The 23,382-nt window shown below is 34.1% G+C and overlaps 2 protein-coding genes and 1 long non-coding RNA gene across 3 annotated transcripts in view; 2 read left to right on the top strand and 1 right to left on the bottom strand.

Moving 5' to 3' along the window:
* LOC117164825 (uncharacterized) overlaps positions 1–13,233 on the top strand; it is a 68,115-nt gene extending 54,882 nt beyond the window's left edge. The window contains exons 3-4 of the long non-coding RNA XR_013059018.1: positions 3,315–3,444; positions 12,459–13,233. This is a non-coding gene — a long non-coding RNA (uncharacterized LOC117164825). The remainder of the gene's footprint in view (positions 1–3,314; positions 3,445–12,458) is intronic.
* BckdhB (Branched chain keto acid dehydrogenase E1 subunit beta) lies at positions 1,862–16,570 on the bottom strand. The gene is made up of 8 exons (XM_033348048.2): positions 16,280–16,570; positions 15,472–15,549; positions 14,922–15,124; positions 14,638–14,793; positions 11,125–11,296; positions 9,992–10,137; positions 5,116–5,202; positions 1,862–2,794 (listed from the first exon to the last, which is right to left on the bottom strand). Exons 1-8 carry the CDS (start codon positions 16,413–16,415, stop codon positions 2,654–2,656), a joined length of 1,119 nt encoding a protein of 372 aa, XP_033203939.2. The 5' UTR covers positions 16,416–16,570; the 3' UTR covers positions 1,862–2,653.
* Positions 16,571–17,328: 758 nt separating this feature from the next.
* Positions 17,329–23,382, top strand: part of Cep290 (Centrosomal protein 290kDa) — a 170,031-nt gene continuing 163,977 nt past the window's right edge. The window contains exons 1-14 of the mRNA XM_076620348.1: positions 17,329–17,630; positions 17,839–17,923; positions 18,032–18,078; positions 18,154–18,240; positions 18,304–18,439; positions 18,521–18,657; positions 19,034–19,272; positions 19,356–19,488; positions 19,566–19,756; positions 19,824–19,965; positions 20,074–20,314; positions 20,557–20,722; positions 21,153–22,499; positions 22,922–23,219. Of these exons, the coding sequence (XP_076476463.1) occupies positions 17,451–17,630; positions 17,839–17,923; positions 18,032–18,078; positions 18,154–18,240; positions 18,304–18,439; positions 18,521–18,657; positions 19,034–19,272; positions 19,356–19,488; positions 19,566–19,756; positions 19,824–19,965; positions 20,074–20,314; positions 20,557–20,722; positions 21,153–22,499; positions 22,922–23,219 (3,429 nt within the window). The 5' untranslated portion in view covers positions 17,329–17,450. The remainder of the gene's footprint in view (positions 17,631–17,838; positions 17,924–18,031; positions 18,079–18,153; positions 18,241–18,303; positions 18,440–18,520; positions 18,658–19,033; positions 19,273–19,355; positions 19,489–19,565; positions 19,757–19,823; positions 19,966–20,073; positions 20,315–20,556; positions 20,723–21,152; positions 22,500–22,921; positions 23,220–23,382) is intronic.

Below are 23,382 nucleotides of genomic sequence, written 5' to 3'. Positions count from 1 at the left end.
CTTTTATTGTAAGAACGATAATTGTTAACGATCGTTGGAATGGTTAAAGCTGATGTCGATATTGTTGCGTTGGCTAATATCGTAAAGTTTGATAGTATATACGGTAGGTAAAAACAAGCATCGCATATAACCTTATTTTCCAGTGAATCGTTATTTTCTAAGGTTCTACCTTTCATTTGCATAGAATCCAATTTTTGCAATTATACGAAAGAATTAACTAAATAATAGAAAATTTCGTTTTGCTTCTTATAGTCACTGTATGATGCATAATAATTTTTTCCGAAGGAGCTCTACCAGCGGCAATTTAAAACTCGACTAAGTAATTTAGTATTGCATATTTCCTACGATTAACCCTTGTAACGTGAAGACACGCTCGTGGTATGGATTATGGTTTCGATCCAACAAAGATTGTGTTTGTAACAAAGTTTAGTTCCAATTTGAACTTCACTTTTAGTTCTTTGAACTTCAGTTTTCTTTCCTCGAGCCTTAGCTCTCTATTTTATGAAGTCAATCACTGTAGCTTCTGAATGGCTCATGCATCTGGCTCGTACTCTCTTCAATATTTATTGTAAATATAAAATGAGCGTCTGCTAGTTTACGCTTTTTAAATATATAAGCTACGAATACAAAGATACATAATTAATTGCAAAAGTATTAAGAACAGTGAATATCAAACGTAATGTTAATAGCTAACGCTAAATCATAGCAATCATCTTCTGACCTAAATCAAAATGATCAATCACGGAGGTATTAAGGGCAGTAAAAATAGCTAACGCTAGATTACCCACTAGTCGAAACTGAAACATCTATAAACATAAACCTATCATCCAAAAACTTGACCAAGCGAGAGTTTAGCAACAAACCCGTGTAGAAGCCGAGCAACTCCTGTTCACAGTTGGCGGTGTGTTCCATAAATTATTTACGCATAAATTACGCCCGTTATGCTGTCAACAAGGAGAACATTTACGAAGCGTCGACCGGCAATCGTAGCGACGCTCTCTTTCTCCCTCTTTCCCTAGATTGAGGTCGCAAAATCGCTCGATTCTATCGACTTCGCCCGGTTTCGCCTTCTCCAAGGATACTCGTCGACCAGTGTAACACCTGAGACAGAAGCCTTGATTAAGATATTACGTTGCCACGCATGGTCCACACACCGATCAGGCGCTCGATTTTACAGCTAAAGACAGACTTGACCCAGATATTCTGTAAAAACGAGTAGGCACGTCCGTTCTAATTGCGAATATCGATTCGACGGGACTCCTTGGTGCCACGCCACCGCCGCCATCGTTGTCGCCACCACCGGTCACCATGTGTTCAGTGTATCATCTTTCGACGGCAGGTTCAGCTCGAACAGAAGAATATTCACGCGTCTGTCCACGTCGAATTGGGCCAGGGACAGGTTAAACGACGTCCAACCGAACAATCAAAGCTGCACCCGCAGCTCCTTTCAACTTCCCCGTTAAAGAAACCGAGGAACGGGTCTAAACAAGAATTCGACGCGACTCGTAGAACGTCTTCCGGATGGACTGAGAGGTTTCACGTTTGGTTAGACAAGAAGATTGAACTCGTCCTGATATATATCGTATGATACTATGGTTGGCTGGTTTGAATCTGTTTGTTGGGAGGTAGATGAATATTACAATGTTATTGGCTAATATTTGGTAGTTTTGTTTCTGGGTGCTTCGGTGTGTACGTATCTATTATGTAAGATCGTGTATGCTGGAATTTTTAATTTATTAATATTTTTAAATTTATGTACGAGGAACGATTGTGCATACTGATTATAAAAAAGTATTCGCTCATGTTCTTAAAATACCTCCGGTAACAAACCATTGTTTGTAGTAAAAATACAGACAAGGTATTAGTGTTTGTGTTGCATATATTCTATATTTCCAAGTGTTTCGTTTTTTCTTCTTTTTTTTTTTAAGTAGACCGTTGGTCGAAACGAAGACTAGAAAATAGTCAATGAAAGGCAGTCGAAGCTTAGCAAAGATAGCAATCTTAAACAATGCTATTTATGCGGTATTGAGTAATTTTCCTTGTACTATACTCTTATCTTTGTGATTTCTTATTTAATGTCATGCTTTATTTATACATCATATTGTATTTGTTTTTACGATTTTGATATTCCATTTTGATTTAATGACAAAGAAGATCTACGAATAAATTCGACGTGCTATGAATTCTACAAATTTGACATGCTACGTCATCGTTCTTACATACAATTAAAAACAATGTATACATTTGTTGAAAAAATTATCCTTTATTTTTTATACAATAATATAACGCAAGTTTATAACGCAAATGATATCGTGTTATTTGTCTTTTGAAATGTTATCGTCGAAATGTACATTACGCAATAAAGAACGTAACCCGATCTTGATATTGCCCCTCTTTTCAATCAAGTTTCACATCATTGATAATCAAACAACAGCTGACAGACCGGTTAATTAAAACCAACTACGTATATCGATCGAATCATCCTATTAAGAATGATGAAACAGAAATTCTTTGGACTGATTTTTAAACAGGCGAAAGAAGACCAAAAATCGATACTCATGCGTGTTGTTGTGGCGGGGTAATGTCCGCAGAGGCAACAGGTTTCTGGCGTCTTCTACTGCGACAAGTTCTTAAGTAGAATAGCCCTGGTTCTTCAGTACTTCAGGATCTTTCTGACTGCCGCGAAGCACCGCCACTTGTCTGGTAGATAAAATGGTTCGAAAACGTGCGGAAATGGACAATCCCAGCCTGTGACCCTTTGTATCGGAGCTTCCAAATGTAGAAAACACTCTTCCTGCATTGAAAATGTTCTTTTTACTCCTCTTTTATATTCTCATTTAACTATAATTTTCCTTTAAATTTTATAGATTATTAATCCATTATATTCACATATATAAACATTTCTTTTTAATTTTTTTTTTTAATTTTTCCATCGAGACAACAATCTACAGTGAGATCCGTTATAACGAGACGTGATAAAGTGCACGCGTACCGAGCGAAAATTCAAAGTCGATTTTCTCGAAAACAAAACCTCGAACGAAAAATTTTTATTGTATATTTTCGACTTCTTTTTTCGCATAGAATCACCCCCTTTCGGCTTATACCACCAGTTATCAACCACCCTATATAATTTCCTATACGGCTGCCACCCCAATTTCTCTGACACAAGTTTTACACTTTGGTCATCGCTAGTTCTAATGTTAGGGAAGTATGAATTTAGTAAATTTGTTAAATTACTAATATTTATTAACATTTAAGTTAGCAATATGTAATAAATGTATAGCATAGCTAATCGATGTTTCCAATTGTTGTAGATTGTATTTCTGGAGAATATTGTTGGTGGAAAATTTGGAATTACTATATACTTCAAAGAATGCAAGAATTTTAAGTAAACAGTCACAAGAAAATTTCTAATGAAAGGTCTACAAGAGGAAATCGCTATTAGTGAGTAAATTTGGCACAAAAAACAAATGTTAGTATTTAGGACGACTTAAAGATCTCCCACGCTTCGTCTGAACAATTTTTCTAATGCGCACATTATTTTAAAAGCAGCCACAATATCTCTATTTAAAAAATTATTGAATTATAGAACTGGTAATTCACATAAATCTGAAACAATGAATTCATCGGAGAAGTGCATTGAATTACGTAAAAATTATACTGATTGCATATATTCCGGAAACTACGTACGGTTAAACTTTTATTTTTAAGAAACGACATTTCGTACGCATCAGTCTAATACAAACGAAGCCTGTAAAAGGAACAATTTGTGAACTTAATTAACCGAATGAGAACAGTTTTACGAAGGTATTTAGATTAATGACAGTTATGAGTACATTTCTCAGTTTTGTCACGTCGAACGACAGACATGATCGTATTATTAGGCGAATGTTTAAATTACAAACGATCGAACTATCCATTTGCTAATTTAGCGCTAGGTATAGGAGTTTTGCAAGGCAGCCGAGGTTTGTACATCTGAGCAAGCTGAAGCGTATCGAACCGTCACGAAGTGTGCGCATGACGTAACAGAAAATACGCGTAATGATATCCTGCCACATTCCAACAATGCATTGAACATGCATCTAATGGATTTTGGCACCGTGCACGCGCTACGTGTAAATAATTTCGTAACTACAATAAAATTCCGTTTATCTATCAACTGTGCCTATACGACCGTTCGATTGGAATTACGTGCAGTTATTTCGCGTAACATGGCCTAATTGCTCTGATATTTGCTCCAACTTCCTTATACGTGCATAATATTTAAATCGATCTATTAGATCGTTTCATAAGGTTCGCCGATTTCTACTAAACTTTAACATTTTGAATTGAACCGTCAATATTTTTATCGAGCCATTATGAGCTAAATCGTCAACGTAGTCTTTTCCATTTTGTATTCGTAGTTCCATTTGGAAATTAACTTGCGCATCGCAAACTCACACATATATCTACGATTTAGAGTTTGATCAACATTTTTTAATAGAAATTTCCTCCTCGTTTATCAACGCGTATCTCGTAAATCTGACTTTTAGTTTTGTTCCGTTTGTATATCTATTCCTAGTCTTTCACTTTTAAAAGTCAGCTATATTAATTTATGAGTTTATTAACCTTTTAAAGTATAAAAGTTCAATATCACGTATCTCACTTTCTATTCAATTTCTAGATTTATTTAATATTTCTTCGTTCGAGAAAATGCTCCGCACTTTTATAGAAATTTTCATGCAAGAAGACGATCGTTTGTCGTGTTTGAAAATATAGAGCTTGCGGATAAATCGAATTAATATTTTCCGTTCTCATTATCGTTTTAATTTTCATTTTATGGAATACGTGAAGTATACAATGACACAAATTTTCACGACTCTCTGAATCTTCTTGAAATCTGTGCCTGGTAAGAATGAAATACCAATTAAGATAATAGACACAACATACGTGGTAAATGGAACTTACGAAACGATCTAACAGATTGGCAGTTTACGTTCAAATACTTTTGATTCTTCCTTAGTGTAATCTCTCTTCGTCACAGTTGAACGAGATTTAAGTTGAAATGTGGTAATCAGAGTTTCAATTTCGCTTACGCTGTTATGTCATACCATTTTCGAGGAAACATTTACTTACCTGAACGACTGAAACTATTTCTGCTCCGAAGCCACTCGTTAGCGGCGCTTCATGGGCGATTACCACGCGGCCAGTCTTCTTCGCCGACTGTAACATTGTGTATCATTATTAAAGTAAAACGATCGCGTGTAAATCACAGATTGTCTGGTATTAATCTTTCGAAATAATTTCGCACGATTGTAACATTCAGGTAATTACATTCAGAAATAATTCAACAATATATTAGAGTAATGAGAAACTAGTGTTCTGATATTCTAATATATTCACGCTAATACCAAAATATCAAAATTATATTATTCCATTTCTGAGTAAGATAAAAAACAAGGCAACAGGATTTATTAAGGTTTCGCAGTTCCCTTATTTATTACACGTATGTGCATAGGGATATTAGGCAGTTTGTAGAGGTCTGATACCTCAATAATACCATTAATCATTATCAAGAGGAGATGAATAATCCGTAAGAGACAATGTAAGATACATAGAAGACCAATTGATCATGTTTATAGAGATAAATTGTTTGATTTTTATAAAGTTAACCACTAACCATATATTATAGCTTTAAAATCGACAACTTCCGAATGGCTCATATCGAAATATTTCTTATTTCGAGGAATTCGATGCAATTACTGTAGAGTTCCTACGATTATATATGTAATTTTCGTAATATATTACGATATCAACCCTTGCATAGAAGATAACGTCAAGCAATTTCCACAGTCCCATTCACAATCTCTCGATAGCATACATAATTGAACTAACCCGCTTATATCCCGAACCGTAAGCACGAACATCAATGTCTCTCCTAACACAGCTTGTTATTTCGTCGAAGGATAATCTCATCACTTACTCGAGCAACTCGATCCCTTTCCACACATCTTCGCTGGTATCATAGAAACGTCCAATTATGAAATCGGCAATTAGACATTCATAGTCATTGCAGCGGATGGTTCGATCCGTAATGTCGAATATAGACCAACCATGACCACCTACAATCATCCACGCTATCACGTGTCACGGAGGGTAATTCGTTCGGTAGAACAAGCCGTTTCCCAGATCAATTCGTGGATGATTTACGCACCGTCCCATATTGCTCGGAGTAGCAATAACTTATACGCGGACAGAGCCTGGAGCCCTTAAATCCTAAGAAAAATATATCTACACTAATGATAGCTTCGGATGCAAATAACTACATTGAGAAGACGTTCGTACCGCGTTAGATCAAACTATGTATTATACGTGAAAAGAAAATTGAACGTGTTTCTGTTAACTTTTCATTAGTGCTGAATCGAAATCGCGTAAAGAAATTCTTGTAAAAACAAAATTTGGTGTTTTAGCATACTTCGTCGAACTTCTAAAACCAGTATATTATCCCTGAGCATGCAATTACAAGGGTGGCGAGCAGAATAAATTACATCGTGTTTTAATCGGTTCGTTAAGGTACAAGAAGCACAGTCTTAACTCTCGTGGACCTTTTCTTGCCGATATGGGCTAATGCCACCAGCGGAGCTGGTTCGCCGCAAGAAAGTTACATTCTATCCAAGATACATTATCCAATCTTTATGAATCCTCTCTCTCTCTCTGTCTCTCTCTTAGAACTTGTTTAAATAAACAGAAACTAAATTTCTATATAGCCACTCCAACCCTTATCAGTTTCCATTTCTCACGATCTTCTTAAGCTTCTTACACTCGTTTAAATAAACAAAAACTAAATTTCCATATAACCACTCTAACCCCTTATCGTTCAGTATTTTTCACGATCAGGCTTCTTTACATTCTACCGCCTGTTAAAATCATGGCTTTCAGAAACCATACGATGCCTTTTATGCTCTGAGTGGATTTTATCCGCTAATAAGGGAATCTCGCGACAAACATCCTGTTCGAATGGCCTTGACGAACATATGAAAGCATGTGAACAATGGCTGCTTTGTTTTATGTAGCCACCGATGCCACGTTTTAGGTTTCGAACTGCGTTTAGCTGTCAATTTGGTAATTGAAATTTGGAAGTTTGGAAAAGATCTTCAAGACTGAAGTTTGAAGAGTGAATTTGATATTCGGCGGTAGAAAAACTCTACGATTCGAAATTTTACGGAGGATCTAAAATCACAAGTTTAAGTATCAAGGAATTTAGAATTAAAGATTTGGAAATCGGAGAATTCGAAATTGAAAGTTTGAAACTCGAGGATCGAAAAATTCGAAATTCGAAAAGGAATTCGAAAGTTCGAAGCTCGAGAATCCAAAGATAGAGAAGCTTTCGATCTGAAGATCGAAAAATTCGAAATCTCGAATTTAAAAGTTAACGAATAACGAGAAAGTACGATAACTTCCCTCTTTGACTTTATCGCAGGGGAATCTCGCAACAAATATCAGCGACATCGACGTATCGAAATTACGCGAAACGGGTTTACAATTGCGCTCGCCACCTAGCACGCAGCCGGCTGGTTCACGTGCGAGTTACTGTGTATAATACTGTCACACATAAGCGGCCGGTGCATACCGTACAATCGGCATGTCATTAAACTAAAGATCGATTAGCATAAATCAGCGCGATATTAGCGTCGTTCCGTACTGCGGTGTGCCGTAATTCGGACGAGTGAATGTTGCCTTCTCGTTCGTGTATTCGAATCAACGTGACAACGCGACGTTTAACGTTTCGATGTTAAACGAGTAAGTAAACGCTCGATGAATTTTATTTGAGACTCGGTTGATAACAACAGCGATACCGAATAATTTGTGTGAATGAATATCGTCTTTGTTTGAAAATTTCAATCAACGTGACGACGGGGATATTCAATATTTGCAAGTTAAATAGACAAGTAAATACTTCAAGTGTATTTTGTTTCAAGCAAACGATTCGAACGTTTTAGATATTATTAATAAGTAAAGTTATAATTTTGGCAAACATTTGGCAGTTGATTAATACAAATACAGGAAGGTTTCTAATTGTATTAGGTTGTGCGAAAAGTTTTTTTCGTTTTATAAGGAAATAACAGACGCACAATGTTTTTTGTTTTATATTACTTTATTGAATTATGCACGAGCATACTAATAGAAATATAACGAAATACACCATACCTAATTCAATAAAATAATATAAAACAGAAATTGTTGTTCATTATCATCTTATGAAATAAAAGAAACTTTTCGAACAACCTAATAGTATTATTAAATAATATTATATTTGCATCTCTTTGTGAAATTATGGAATTCATTAACTGATAATATGAATGAATTAGTTATTATTATTCTCGGATATTACTATTATCGTTTATGTGCATTTTTATATAATATAAATCAGAGGACATCGTAAAGTCGAAAAACAAGCGAGAACGAAGATCCATATGTATTTATACATATTAATAAATTAACAGCCAAACGGACAAACAATGTACAGGTTATAAATTGCTGCGACATAAAGAATTTCTAGGATTTTACAATGTTGCGAGTCGAATAAAGCAATGCCAACCAATTCTTTTTTGTAGAATTTATCAGAATTTACTGCTTCTTTTATTACCAAATTTATTACTATGAAAGAAATTTAATCGGCACAAATAATTTGTAACTCGCTCGTAAAGTTTTCCTAACAATATTCGTGGAATTATGCAAGAGCGCAGTGAACTCGCGTTGAATTTTCGATAGGCAGAGAGAGGCTGTAGAGGAGAGGCTTAATGAGCCGGTAATCGAAGGAGAGAGGCGCTAAAACAGCGACGATCGCGTTGGATTATTCGCGGTGGTACCGATTTCGCAAATAAAAATGGACGTGAACGCGTATATCTACATTTCGCAATTATTTCGCAACGTTCCACAAGAAAGAAAGCAACGGTAACTTTTTTCGACCGATTTCGAAAGATTCGTCTTGAAATCGAGATCTTTCGTTTCCTAATTGAAAAGAAAGTCACCATTTGTAGTTCGGTATCTTCGCATTAAAAGGAATCGGTTAAAAGAAATTAATCGAAATAATATTTCGATGTATAATTACTGTATGCTAATATCGAGGGAATAAAAAATATGTTTTCTACAAGCATAATATCTGACAATAAAATTCTGTAATAGCTTTGGGATACAATGTAGAATCGTTTCTGGTTTCTCTCGGAAGATAAATGTTCCTCGTTTACACCTTGGTACGTTGATTTCTTCATTTCTTTACCTGTTTAATTATTCTTCGCTTCTATGAATATTCACCATTTATAGACTGTGCAGGTTTATTCTTTTATGGGAAATTTATACATACATAATAGCACGTAGAATACACATAATAGGCTAGAATACATAAAACTTTCATGCAAGTTGCATTCCTTTAACTGTATTCATAAAGATCCGAATTTGCATAAACATTCACAATTTATTGTTGCATAAAGTAAATTCCGATTACTGTTCGTTGATAATCGTTGAAGTGGTACAAATGTACAATTCGCTCGATGTGTCATTTTCATCCTTAACCTCGTTTAATTCCTGTATCATTGATGCTATACAATCTATTTCTACCACATTATCCAACAGAGGGGAGACAATTCTTTTAAAACACGAACCTTCCTCCGCCAGTTCCGCCAAAAAAAATTATTCGTTAAAAAACGGAACGATTTAAAAGGTCCTGAAACGCAAACCCTCCTGCACAAGTTGCCCAAGTGTAACTGCTTTCCACGAACGAATCGTACGATTAAAATATCGCGTATCTCCCTCTCTCTCTCTCTTTCTCTCTCTTATATCAACGAAGGACACGAACCCACGTAATAGCCGCGCAAACGTAACAGTCTCGCATTTAAACGTAACGCATGCAAACGATCCGGTTGCGTTAAACGCGGTAGAAAAGAAAAAGATGCAAAAAAACGAAAAAAAGGAATAGAAAAGAAAACGTAGCGAATTATAATGACGAAATTACCTTGCAAACGAGTTCCGTGTCCCAAGGCAGGATAGAAACGAGGTCTATCACCTCGCAGGACGCCCCGAGCTCCTCTTGGACAAGATCGGCCACCTCCAACAGTACGTGCACCTGAGTACCCCAGCCCACGAGTGTCACCGCGTCACCTACGTGCAAATCCACACACCTGTAACGCCGCTTGCCTCGTTTCACCTTACGCCTCTCGCAATTGCCCGCCGCGTCCTCTCTATAAGAGTCAGTATGTACACCAGTGTCGCCGGTATCCTGTTTCAGGAGACCGGTCATCGCGTGTGCCACTCCGTCGATCGAATAATGAAAGGACGGTCGCGATCGACGAATATTATACGGGGTGCCAGAGATCGTTTTATTCTAGAAAACTTTATCAACCTGTACACCGTAGTAAATTTTATTTTATGCAACTTTTGTGCTGGAAATTTGTAATGTTATAACGGGTTACAAGGTGACGCGAATGAAATAATAGGTTCATAGTAAAATCATTAGAGAACACAAGAGCAACAAGAGACGTCCAATTTGTAATCAGCGAAGCCCTTTTTTACAATAATTCACCAACCAATATTTTAGTGAATCGATATATATCATACAGAGACGAACGCACAATGATTATTTCCAAAAATGAATCAACGCGCTCGACTCTCGAGAAGATCAAGAAATGGAACTATGAACGTGTTCTCAAAAATCACTCAAAATAAACTTCTTCATAAATTGAAAGTTTTCAGAAAATTCGTAGTTCGTTTATGTAATTCATGACCGAACAATTGCCCGTTAAAAAACTTCTCGCTTGTGACGAACACATTGTATACAAACCAATAACCGTTCATTATCGATCATTCGCGCCGAATTAGCAGTTCACGAGCGTGTAACGAATTATTTATCCGGTCAATTAATCGTCGACGATATAGTGTAACGACGCCATAAATTCCCTGTCCGCAAACTCGTGAAAGTTTCATCGCGATCTTGATTCGATCGTCCATCGATCGTACGAATGTACGAAAAAGAAATAGCGATTTACATTACGCGCGAGGAATGATCAAACGTGATCCATGGCATTGTTACGCAGTCTCAAAGTGAAACTTGTCCAGAGAAGACTCGTTGCTCCTTCCTGTAACGCTTACCTTCTCTTACAACCTCAGCCTTGCCGATCTCTATCTTGTAATGAGCTGTCGGCACATCGTCGATCGCAGTACGGTACAATATTTTCGGCTCGAACATGATGCAGGGATCCGGTTCCTCTATGCAGCTCAACAAAAGACCTTTCGCCTGTTTCGCTCCGCGGGGCATAACGATCTGAAAAGGACGTTCGGTTACATTTCATTTCTCTCCGTGTACCGGTCGTGCACACGCAATCGGTGATTACGTCCTGGAATTCGGAGAAGAGCGACCTTATCCTGTTCGACGGTCTCTCGATGCCGAGAACGACGTGTAGGTGGAAATTGCGATTTGATTCTTTCGGATGATGTAAGGTGAGTTTGGTCTGTCTTTTCGGTGTGCAGAACGGCCTTGAGGTTTATATGGAAAGGCTGTGGACGGTGGGTACCATATGTTATCGATTTTAACCACGTTTAGCTGGTAATTTGGCAATTTGAAAACTTTAGAATTTCGAAACACGAAGTTTGACGTTCAAGGGCTGGGAAATTGAAAATTTAGGCCCTGGGATTTGAAAATTGGACAACTGGAAAATTGAAAAATTTTAGATATAAAACGTGAAAGTACCCTCAGTTATAACTTGTACTGGTGTTCCTATAAAATTGTTATTTTCTTCTTTAAAGTTCTTTCGATCTACTGCGAGGATGCACCAGGATTTCAGTATTACTTCCGTAGTTTTGTTTAAAGATACGCAATAATTTAACCTTCACTTCATAAATGAACGTAAGGAACTTCGAAGGTCTAAAGTGAAGGAATTGAATGATTGTGTGATAGGGTACAATCCGTTTTCCTTGGAAATCATTAAAACACAAAGCTTTTTTTCCCAAATAATTAAAACCAAGCCAAATTCCATTTATATAAATTTTTATCCAAAATACCGTTTAAAACAGGTAAGCGATAGAATGTATTTGTTTGTTTGAAAAATTCGTAACATCTTTAACAATTCATAGTCTACAAAATAATCGAATAAAATTGCTAAATTATAATCGTACATGGATAATTGTATATTAAAAGGAATTAAGGAAGAATTAATTATCTATTCCCATTCATTACACGTATATTTATTCCAGGTTTTATAATATGATACTTTAAATTATTAATTACGGATTTGAAGAATTTCAAGTAAAAGCTACTCGAAGGAATTCTATGCTGGTAAAAATAAGAAGCTCCTCAAAAAAGAACCACTGGAAAAAGCAATATATACGTTATTTAACAGAATGTTAAACATTTTTGTAATTTCGCTCCGAACTATCCAAACGATTTAATACTATATGCTAGCAACATACGTTTTATTACGTTGCAGGTTTGTTTCCACGGTTGGTGTACTATGTCAAAGCGCGCGACGAAGAGCGTGCGATCTCTCAGCTTCAGGAAATGTCGACGCGATGTTGCGCACTGCTGTTCATGTAATCGAGATGTATAGTGTCGGTAGTGACACGTTAGTGTACGAGGAAAACTTTCCTCATGCATACGTAGATACGTGCGTCGTGCAATATTCATAGAATCTCTTCCAGAAAGTTAAGAGTCAATGGCTATAGAATAGAAGTGAACTCGACAACGAAGGATCTCGTATATATCCTTGAGCATAGAAATCCATTCTGGATGCTCTTCAACTTTTTATAACGTTTCTATTCATTCGTCACCAATTTGTTCCGTGACCGTTTCAATCTGAACGCGATGAATAGCCGGCGATTAAATTTACAAATTATTTAGTTGCGAATTAAATGAGAAGCGTTTTAATAAAAAAGATAAGAAGCTATTGCCAGGATGATTGTTAAGATAAAGTGGCTAGTTTCTCTCTGTATCATTGATCTATTGTTTTCAATGGATCAATAATTTCGGTGGACGATTGTATCTGATAGAGACATCTGTCCAAGAATGAGGAAAGTATTCGTTATCGACGTGAGTTGAAGAACTTTATAATCTACAGGACATAAAGAGCTTTTTTATCAATAAAAGCTAAAGAACTTTGGCACTAACTCTGCAGTGATAACATTAATAGTTGCTGGAATTGTTGTAGCTATGGATATATGAATAATTATTGCAGACGAAATATAGAACTTTTTATATCCCTATGATATTTGTGTTAATATTAATTAAATTCTATCTTCCTTTTACCATCATTATGACGTCAATATTCAGCTCTGTTTTATACTTTGTCTGAGATTTAACCTGCGTTAACATCAAAAGTGATATGAATGTAATGATTTATTACAATAGACATATGCGAAATCACAAATTTACATTCTATTTGGTGCATATGACATTGTAATGTATATGTATATCTACATATTGAAAACTATTATGTAATTTAATATAATTCGATATAAGAATAATATGATTTGAAGTATTCTGTAACTTATTACATTTTGTTATGCTCAATTCTTTAGAACACAAATATACAATAAAACTATAATAGTAAATTATGAACTATTAATTCGTTCTCTGTAATCAAATTTACCACCATTAAGTTGACAATATTTTTAGCCAATCAGCGCCGACCTCCTTCTTTTAATTCGTGTGAACCTCGTAGCAATGATGTTACGCGCGGAATTTTTGGTCGGAAAATGTTGTTGCATAGTTCGTCGCGATTTTATGCGATTTTGATTAAATTTTTAAGTGTGTTAGTGGAATATTGCGTTTCAAGTGCTTCATTTGCGTGCTAAGAAACCACGTATACCTGAATCCAATCAAATTATCAACTACAAGGTAAGAATTTGTATCTAATATTCTATAGCCCAACATTTACGCGCCATTAGAGATCATACATTCCTTGCTATAATCGTGATAAATCAGATTACAGCTACTATGGATATGTCTTCTGATAAACTAATGTTCCGGCGGATGCATCAGAACAATTGTAACAAATGTATGAATTCTTATAAGAATACCTGCTCTGTTTTTCAGATGTTTCATTCTTCAGAACAACAGTTTGTACTGTAGCGGTCAATGGCCGTAGAAAAAGTTTCAAGTTGAAACGGAAAATTCAAAACTGGACGAGATTCTTATTATTATGCCTTTGAATATTAACGTTGTTTTGGGTTACGAGGTCTAGATTGTTATTGCTGTTTCATGTAATTTTTAACTAGAGTTACACAAGAAGGTTAACTTTTTGTAGTAACGTCCGTTGATATAAATGTATGAACACGCTCCTATTTTTTCTTCGATTGGTATAGTACCATAATACATCTGACTATTACAAATTCATCCATTCGTTACTTCATTAAATATGCCTACACGTTATAACCACCTCAGTATATTCTTCATACAGAACAGTATAATATGGTATATTACATATAGTACAATCAAATAGTAGAAAATATCAAGTTATTTTTCTCGTCTATTTTTCGGAACATTCGTTCGTCAGAAAATGCATCCATTGTAACCATAGCTTAGTACATCCGATAGTAATAGAAAAAGGCATGTTTTATAATATTTATATTATATTTTAATTTAATATATTTAATACTAACAAATTGTACCTTCAATCCTGGTGTATGAGCGAAATAAGCTTCTGGACTCTGGGAATGGTAGAGTCCTCCATGACCGACAGCGCCACATGGTGTTCGAACTGTCAATTTACCACAATCGAATTCTGCTCCACTTCGGTATCTAAGTTTTGCTGCTTCGTTTACCAACTACAGATAGAATAATTTATATTACAAACTAAAATGTTTATGCATTTCGATGATAGGATTCTTTTCTTTAGAAAAGCGGTTTTAAGCTTGTGAAAATTAGTGATCGAAATTTTTAACAATGTTGATACCTGGTCGAAGGCAGGAAATATGTAATCAGCAAATTGAATTTCTGCGATCGCTGTCACACCAACGGTGGCTAAACCAATTCCAAAGCCAGCGATTCCTTGCTCGCAAAGTGGCGTGTTAAAAACTCGATCATTGCCGAATTCCTTTTGTAAATTCATCGTACAGCGAAATACTCCTCCAAATGCGACATCTTCACCGAAGATCACTAAGTCAGGAAAATTATCAGTGTTCTTCATTGATAAAATGTTTGCACGTAAATGACGGTATATATAGTATATAACAATATTTATACTGATATTAATATTGGATAACAGGTCTATAGTAATTTACATATTATAACTAGAACCTTATCAATTTAAAAAACTGATACAGAAATTAATTTGTCTCTCTGAAAATTAATATTCTATCTTCACATAGTACTAGTAATTTTTTTAAATCAATTAATAGCAACTAGTAAGTAGTGACTAGAATTATTTATAGTGTACACTCCACTTAGTAATTTCATTGAGTGTTCAATAAAAGAGGGAGAGAAAATTTTTGAAATTTCATTACCTGCAGCAGGGTCATTCTTCAATGCTATTCGAAGTCCATGGTTTATCGCTTGATACATATTCATTTTTTCAGTTTCACCTAAAGCATAATTGTATTAAAATTATATAGTTATGCTTGCCATTACATCTTCACCGTTTTTCTTATTGCCATTCATAATTCAACTTCTTCATCTATACGTAATACTGAAATATTCTCTCGTGTCTACTTATTTGTCTCATCATCCTTACCAGGAAACGGCAAATGTAATTTAACGCACAACTACTGTAATTAGTAATAAAGTAGCGATTCAATTGCTGACATAAAAGCATTACACAGACATGTATTTTCGTCTTTTTACCTACACAAATCAATTTTTTTTTCAAAAATTACAATAATATATCTTTATGAAAATGTCACAAAAATATATTCATTCAACGATTGACAGAAATATATTTACACTCAATGATTAACGAAAAATTATTTTTATCCCCTTAACGCTCATGCCCATATGAGACACGGATATAGTTAACGAACCATTTTTTTAACAAATCAACATATTTAGCGATAAACAGTCACGTTTTTGTATTTATAAAAATATTTGTTCTCTTTAACTTGTCCTCCTTAGAACTTGTACTTTGCATCTTATTGTATTAAAAACGTAATGTAAAGTATTAGAATTATAAAAAATATATATTATTACATAGCTAAGAAACAATTGCGCTAAAAAAATTGCGCGTCTTTAACTGATTGGATCGAAAAAAGTTGCACGTTTAGGAGTTAATCGACTGGTGGTCAAGAATCACAATTAAAATCAATCGTATTTACTCACCAGGAACGATGATGGTTTTGTCGGTATAATACGTGAATTGTATCCACCTGACTTGGTCGCGTAACATAGATGATCTTTGCGTGAAATTGAGAATTAGAGACGCGTTTAAACGCGTAGACAATTTACTAAGTATCATCGCAACGAAGTGACGGCTCACGCAGCGTGGCGATAATGTATTCGGTTTAATATGTTATCGTTATTTACATACAATATCGTATTTTAAAACTCGAGCACCCATAACCGTCTGAATGTAGAATTTCGTAAATAGCCTTGTTCAGTGGTTCACATACTAATGATACTATGTGTCATACATGTAAAGATATCACGTGACGCTAGCATTAGCATGCGAGCTGTAAATGTGTTTCCAAGTTGTTTTAGATAAGTATTCTTATCATGTTACATTTCTCTTTTCTCTATTATCGAATTAGATTTTTTCTTGCGTTTGTAACTATAGAGAAGCATTATATGCAGCTGTATTATGAATACGCAAGTTAGATGTAGGCATGAAATGATGTAGGTATGTAAGAAATTATTGTGAAAAGTGTATTCCTTATTTTTCTGTATTTAGATGATTTTCATACAATATGTGAATTTTACTTCCTTCAATATTCATAGTGGGATTAGATGAGAGTATAGCCGGTTATCTTGTTTATGTGAAACACTTTTTGATAATGTTTCTATTGTCGTCATAACATAACGTAATACTATTACTGAATCATGTACAATATTTTCAATTCGAGGTTTCAAAAGTATTCATTTATATATATGAATTTTCCATATAAAAATTGAAATTTATAGAATAAAAATTCGAATATACGAACTAACATTAACAAAAAATAGCGTAATTTTAATCAAATTTATGGCAATGAAAACATCGTATTGACCTCTGTGTTTTATATAATAGTGTTTGAAAAGTATTTATAAAATTCTTTGAACATTATAAAGTACATATTTCAAACAAAATTTTTGCTTTCATGCGTTAATAGGAAATGTTTCAATAATGTTACATCTTCGTATTAGTTTTCTAAGTTCTCGCCAGATGTCGGATCAAACGCTGAAAACGAGTTCCCATGACAACTAGCTGGCAGGCGTCGCTGGTAAACGTCAAACATACTGATTACGTAGAAATAGTGGGGTTATATTTAGTGGTAATAAACAATTATCGCGAAAAATGGGTCGTACTGATTGGGATCGTATATTATCAGCGGATCCATCGTCACTAACCGACGATGACATGGAGGATCTTTATCCTGCTGTGATCAGTTGCGACGTTGACGATATTAGTGATATACATAACCTACGAACTTTGATGAAACTATCTCAAGAAATACTGCAATACAAAGACAATCAAGTAAAAATAATCATTTAACATTTTTATTCAACACGAATTGTTCTTTATAGAATAACTCTATTGTTATTTGTGTGATATTTATTCAATAAAATGCAGCACTCTTTCTTATTCTTCTATCATGTCTTTCCTTGTCAAATATAGAATAGTATTTATGTAGGTTAATAATTAGTATTCTTGTGTGATATTCTGAAATTTATTTTGTTAATAGGTAGAGTCACTACTTTTAGAATGCGGCGAATTAAAACAAACCATTTCTTCCTTAAAACCTGAACCTGCTAAGCGTAAAAAGAAAGGTAAATCGTGTGTATTCTTTAGTTGAAGTATAATTTTAATCAAGGTTTACTTTATTACTCTATTGCAATGAAAGTATATTATAAAATATGTTTCATTTTATATGATAGAATGGGGTACTTCCGATCCAAAACATGAAACCACCGATGTATCTAAAGTAAGATATTTCATTAGTAATACAGCAAAGATATAAAAACCTCTTATAAAACTGTCCATGTTATTTTGTTTTAAGCACGTAGATGTATCTGAAAGCACTGATTATGACGATGCTTTGCAAGGCAAAAATAAAAAGATTAAAATTCTTATGACAGAATTAGAGGTGAGTTTCAAATGGAACAAAATATTGTTAGAATGTTCTGTTTACATCTTTGTAATTCCATAGACTTTTGAAAGGGACAATTTAGTTTTAAAAGGACGGTTAACCACTTTAACTCAAGAAATGGAAGATGCAACGTATAAAATGAATGAAATGACCGAAGAACTAAGTTCTGCACAAATCAAATCTATAGAATATAAAGGTTATTAAAATGAAAAGTTGTTTAGTTCGTTATAAACAGGTTCAGTTTTATGATCAAACTGCAAGAATGTATTTTTTACAGAAAAAATATTTAACTTAGAACGAGAAAACGCAGCATTGGTGACACAGGTTGAGGAAGTAACAGCTCAGCAGTTAGATAGAGATAAAGCAATAGATGAATTTAGTACACAAATTGATGCTAGAATCAATGAATGGAAGGTATATCGTATTGTAATGCAACCTTAATTCCCAAAGCTCAGTTTATGATGCTATATGATTAATTTTATTAATTTCTGCTTTTATTGATACGAATTAAAAAATTTTGAAACTGTTCTGATATTCATTTACAATATTATTCTTTTAGTCTAATATTAGAATTTATAAATTTTCTTACTGTATTTCACTGTCCTACCAAAATGTTGGTAATTTAAAAAGTAAACGAAAATCAAACACATTTTTTTATATTATAATTATTTACGTTTACTTGTACTTTGAATAAATGGAAGATTGCATCTGTTGATGCCTATGGGAATTAAAGGATTAAAGTAAGATTATGAAGCTTTTCACACGTTTTAATTCGTTCAAAATTTGTTAGGCAATATTAGATGAAAAAGACGATGAAATTCTGCGATTAAGAGAACATTTGTCTCAGTCTTTCATGCAATCCGTGGCCTCTGTCAAAGAGCAAAATAAATCCGAAATCGTCCACTTGAACGAGCAGATAGATCATCGTGATAAAATTATACTCGAGTTAAAAACAAAATTATCTGAAGCCACCGTTGAAATCAACGAAAGTGCAACTCTCATAGAAAAGTTAAAAACAGATGCTCAAAAGTATGTACATAATCGTTTTTAAGGAAATAAAGGTTTTGAATATAATCGATCTGTGGTTAAAATTTCATTGATATTTCCTTCAGGATAAAAAAGATCGACAAAAAGAAGGAGCAGAAGGATTTGTTAAAAAAATTACAGGATGCGAACGAACAGATATCTAATTTGCAAATTAAATTAAACGAAGCGGAGGAAGATGCGGAGTCAAAAAGTGGCAAAGTCAGTTCATTAGATATATTTTATTTAACAAACACTTATATTAGTCTCAGGTCTTTTAAACATTTCATGTTATTCAGTTGTGCGAAGTATTAGGAACGTTGAGGAAATATGAGGACGAGAATCAAGCTTTAACAGACGCATTGAACGAAATAAAAAATCTAAAAAGTGAACTGGAGAGCAAGAGTGGGCGTATAACAGATTTAATTAATGTGGTGAACAAATTAGAGATGTTAAACTCGTATCAGGAAATGGAAATTATAACCCTTAGGTAATTGTAAGACCACTGCACCTTTTGAAAGCTTTCATTGCACATATGTTAATAATATGGATTGTAGAGAAAAATTAGGTATACCAGAAGACGAATCGGTTTCCATCGAACACGCTTTAGCAAAACGTAGAGAGCAGGAAAAGAAATTGACGGAACTTCTGCATCAAAATAAATTGCTCGTCGAGGAAAATTTAGAATTAAATTCAGACGTAAGAAGCAAATACTCAATGACGATATTTGTCGATTGAATTAAAATAATTCCTTTTCGATTGTGAATCGAACAATTTTTTTTTCCTTGGATTACCTTAATATTTTAGATAAGGGTGTTAAAATATAAATTATGTAAAAAGTCATCGAAAGAATTAGATGTTTCGGATGCTACTGTAAATGATACTGGCGAATTTTTCCATTCGACCAAACTGGCGGAATCTACACCTATGTGGCATTCGAAATTAAATGTTTCTGAGCTGCAAGAAAATGTCCAGTTAGTTATAGAGGAGAACGAAGCCCTTAGAACAGGGATGCATGAAATTTTGGACAGTATCCGAAACCAAGACGGTGAATTTTCGCTACTTTTAATGGTACTTTAATGATGCACAAATTTTTCCTTCTTTCCACGACAAAATTGCTTCTTCATTCTCTATTTCGAATTTCTATCTTTCATAACACACGTAAACTATTGAACACACGTATACTAATCATGTTTGTATATTGCGTTTGTTGTATTGTTAAAAAGTATTCTTTATTAGTCTTGCTTTTTTATATGTATAAGTTAGATGATTAATCGTTTAATATCGTAGGAAAAAGTAGTGTGGAGATACAGTCTAATACTTTAGAAAGGTTGTTAGAGGCGTTAGATGTGAGACATTTAGCAGGCTGGTATCATCCTGCGATGAGGTTGCAGGAGAATTTGAATGTTGTGCAGGGCAGCAATGCTGAATTGAGAGGCCAAGTTAAACAATTGAGGTAAATTTATAATGCTTGTAATGAAGATTCGAAATATCTGGCTTCGTTTTTCAATGAAATTTAATTCAAGTTTTAAGGATAAAATTATTTAAATTGGTTATATAAATAAGGATTGATTTCTGTAATATGAGGAAATTTTATAATGAATCACCGAATGTGTTTAATTGAAATGGTATTATTTTCCTCCTATTGCAATCACAACACAATTTTTTAATGGACCATTGAATGTGTATTAAACTATAATTTACATATCAAAGTCACCAGACATTTTTTAGAATAATTTTATCCCTCAAACTTCAAACTTAGAATCTTTTATTTTTGGCCATCCTCTACATTTATAAATATTCTTCTAAATCGTTGCTGTATATTTCACTAATATATGGATCAACGAAATAAACAAATTGCTATTACGAAGTATAAATAATTATAGAAAAGAACTGCAAAGAAAGGATAACATGCTGCGCAAGTTGGTTTTGAATGTACATGGCGATATCGATAAAGTGTACACCGAAGACTCAGACAGCGAAAAAATAACTACGTATCTTATCGAAATGAATAGATTACAAGAAGCCTATAAAAACGAGACAGAAGAATGGGAGAAACAAAAGACCTCCTTAACAGAACAAAACGATGAGCTTAAAAACGAAATTGAAAAGTTGAAACATAAGCTCGATGTTTACGAGCAGAGTGCGAAGATATTGGAAGATGGCGAAGATGAGATTCGAAAAGCTTTCGTGATTAAGACCAAAGAATATGCAGAAGCTTCCAGCGAAGTTTTAATTGCAAACAGGAAGAACTTTGCTCTTCAAAAATTGTTGAATAAGGAAACAACGAAAGCTTACCAGACCCAAAAAGAAGCAATTAGAAATGAAAATTATTTAAACAAAGCATTGGCTGACTTTACCAAACACAACAAAATCCTCGAACGCGAGTTATCGATATTGCAGAGCAACTTATTCAACTCTGTTAGTTCAGCCATTTACAATGAATTAAGAGAGAAACACGAAGAATTAAGCATACGTTTTCGTAATATGATGGAAAATAATTTAGTATTAGGAAATGACAATGAGATGGAAATATTAAAGAAAGAATTGGAATTGATAACTCAAGAAAAAGATCAAGTTGTAGAGTATTTGCAAAAAGAAATTCATAGCAAAAGCGATCAGGATTTAAATTTGACGGAAAAATTGAGAGAAGCTGAGGCTAGAGAACTTTTAGAAAAGCAACGAGCTGATCACGTGACTAGTCTGCATGAAATTTTACAGACTCAATTGTCAAAATGCGAGGGAAATCTTAAAGAAGTGGCCGCTGCTAAGTCTGAATTGCAAGAAGAATTAATTATTCTGCATAAAAGATTATCCAAAGATTTGCACTTTGAGAGGACTCAACAAGTAGATGATAATAAAGTGCAAGAATTAAAAGACAACAATGCAGTTCTTCAGATAGAAATTGAAAATCTGAAGAAACAACTGCAGATTGCTCAAGAGGAAGCTAAGCAGCAATATTCGTTGAATTCGTTAAAAACGATGGAATTGGACAATCTCAGGCATCACATATTAAATTTGCAAGCTGTTAGTGAAGACAAAGCGACAATTTCCAGGCTGGATTTTGAGTTGGCGAATAAAAATTTGTTAGAGATGGAGTTGAATACGCGGAAAGTTAGATTGGAGAATGAGGTGTCGTATTTGCAGGAAGAACTTGATAAATCGAGGACAACTTGCGAAGGATTGCGCACTTACGTGCAGGATTGTCGAAAACAATGCGATAATCGTTGCAGGTGAAATTGTTTTTCATAAACTTCCGATCTCCTCTGACGACATGGATGAATTTTGCATTAAGAAATTAAGTAAACATTTCAGAATTTTTAATATATAAATTGACAATTGTTTAAAATTTGAATTATAAATTAGTAAATTAGAATTACACTAAAAATAAATCTTCGAATTTCTTAATACATACATAGATTAGAAGTTAAACTTAAATACTGGAATTATAGAATTAATTATAATTTTAAATATATAGGTAAGTTAGAAATTGGAATTTTTAACGAAGTATATTTTGAAGTATAAGATTGTTGCTGGAGAAGATTTTGTTTTTGCATTTCTATTACAGAGAATTATTTTATTTTATTAGAGAGATATTATTTTCTATTATATTTCATGATATACAGGTATTCAATTAATAAGAATTTTTTTGCAGAATGTATATAGAAGTGATAGGATTTCTGCAAAATCAGTACGCAGGCTCCACTTCGATTAGCGCTTTAGATAGAGTAATTTCGTTATCGATGAAACTCAAAGACGAACGTCAGAATATCGATTCGGATATGAAAAAAGCGAAAGAGTGCCATGAGAATGCTAAGCAGCAACAGGAAACATTAAGTAATCGCTTACAAATCGTTGAAAGTTTGAAAGATATACTAGAACAACAGATTGGAAGCAACAGTGTCCAAGATATTATGCAACGATTTTCAGAATATTCGCAGTATACTCTGAACGTACGTGTTTTTATCAAATTGTTTAGCAAAATGTTTTTTCTGTTAATGGCCACGTATTCTTTTTAATATTTTTCTGTCTCCATATTTTCTTATTTCTGTATTCGATGTGTACTTTATTCTGTATATACTTCAAACAAATTTTCTTTAATCCATTCTAAAAACT

Source organism: Bombus vancouverensis, chromosome 8 (genome assembly GCF_051014615.1).
Source record: "Bombus vancouverensis nearcticus chromosome 8, iyBomVanc1_principal, whole genome shotgun sequence".
NCBI classification, from domain to species: Eukaryota; Metazoa; Arthropoda; class Insecta; order Hymenoptera; family Apidae; genus Bombus; species Bombus vancouverensis.
This window is presented reverse-complemented; position numbering and strand designations above follow the sequence as displayed.

Excerpts from the sequence above, each read along its gene's own strand:
- BckdhB (XM_033348048.2), bottom strand. The coding sequence starts at position 16,415 with ATGATACTTAGTAAATTGTCTACGCGTTTAAACGCGTCTCTAATTCTC. Across the intron at positions 15,550-16,279 it reads CAAAACCATCATCGTTCCTG|GTGAAACTGAAAAAATGAAT; the intron begins GTGAGTAAATAC and ends ATTATGCTTTAG. Across the intron at positions 15,125-15,471 it reads GAAGAATGACCCTGCTGCAG|TGATCTTCGGTGAAGATGTC; the intron begins GTAATGAAATTT and ends TTCCTGACTTAG.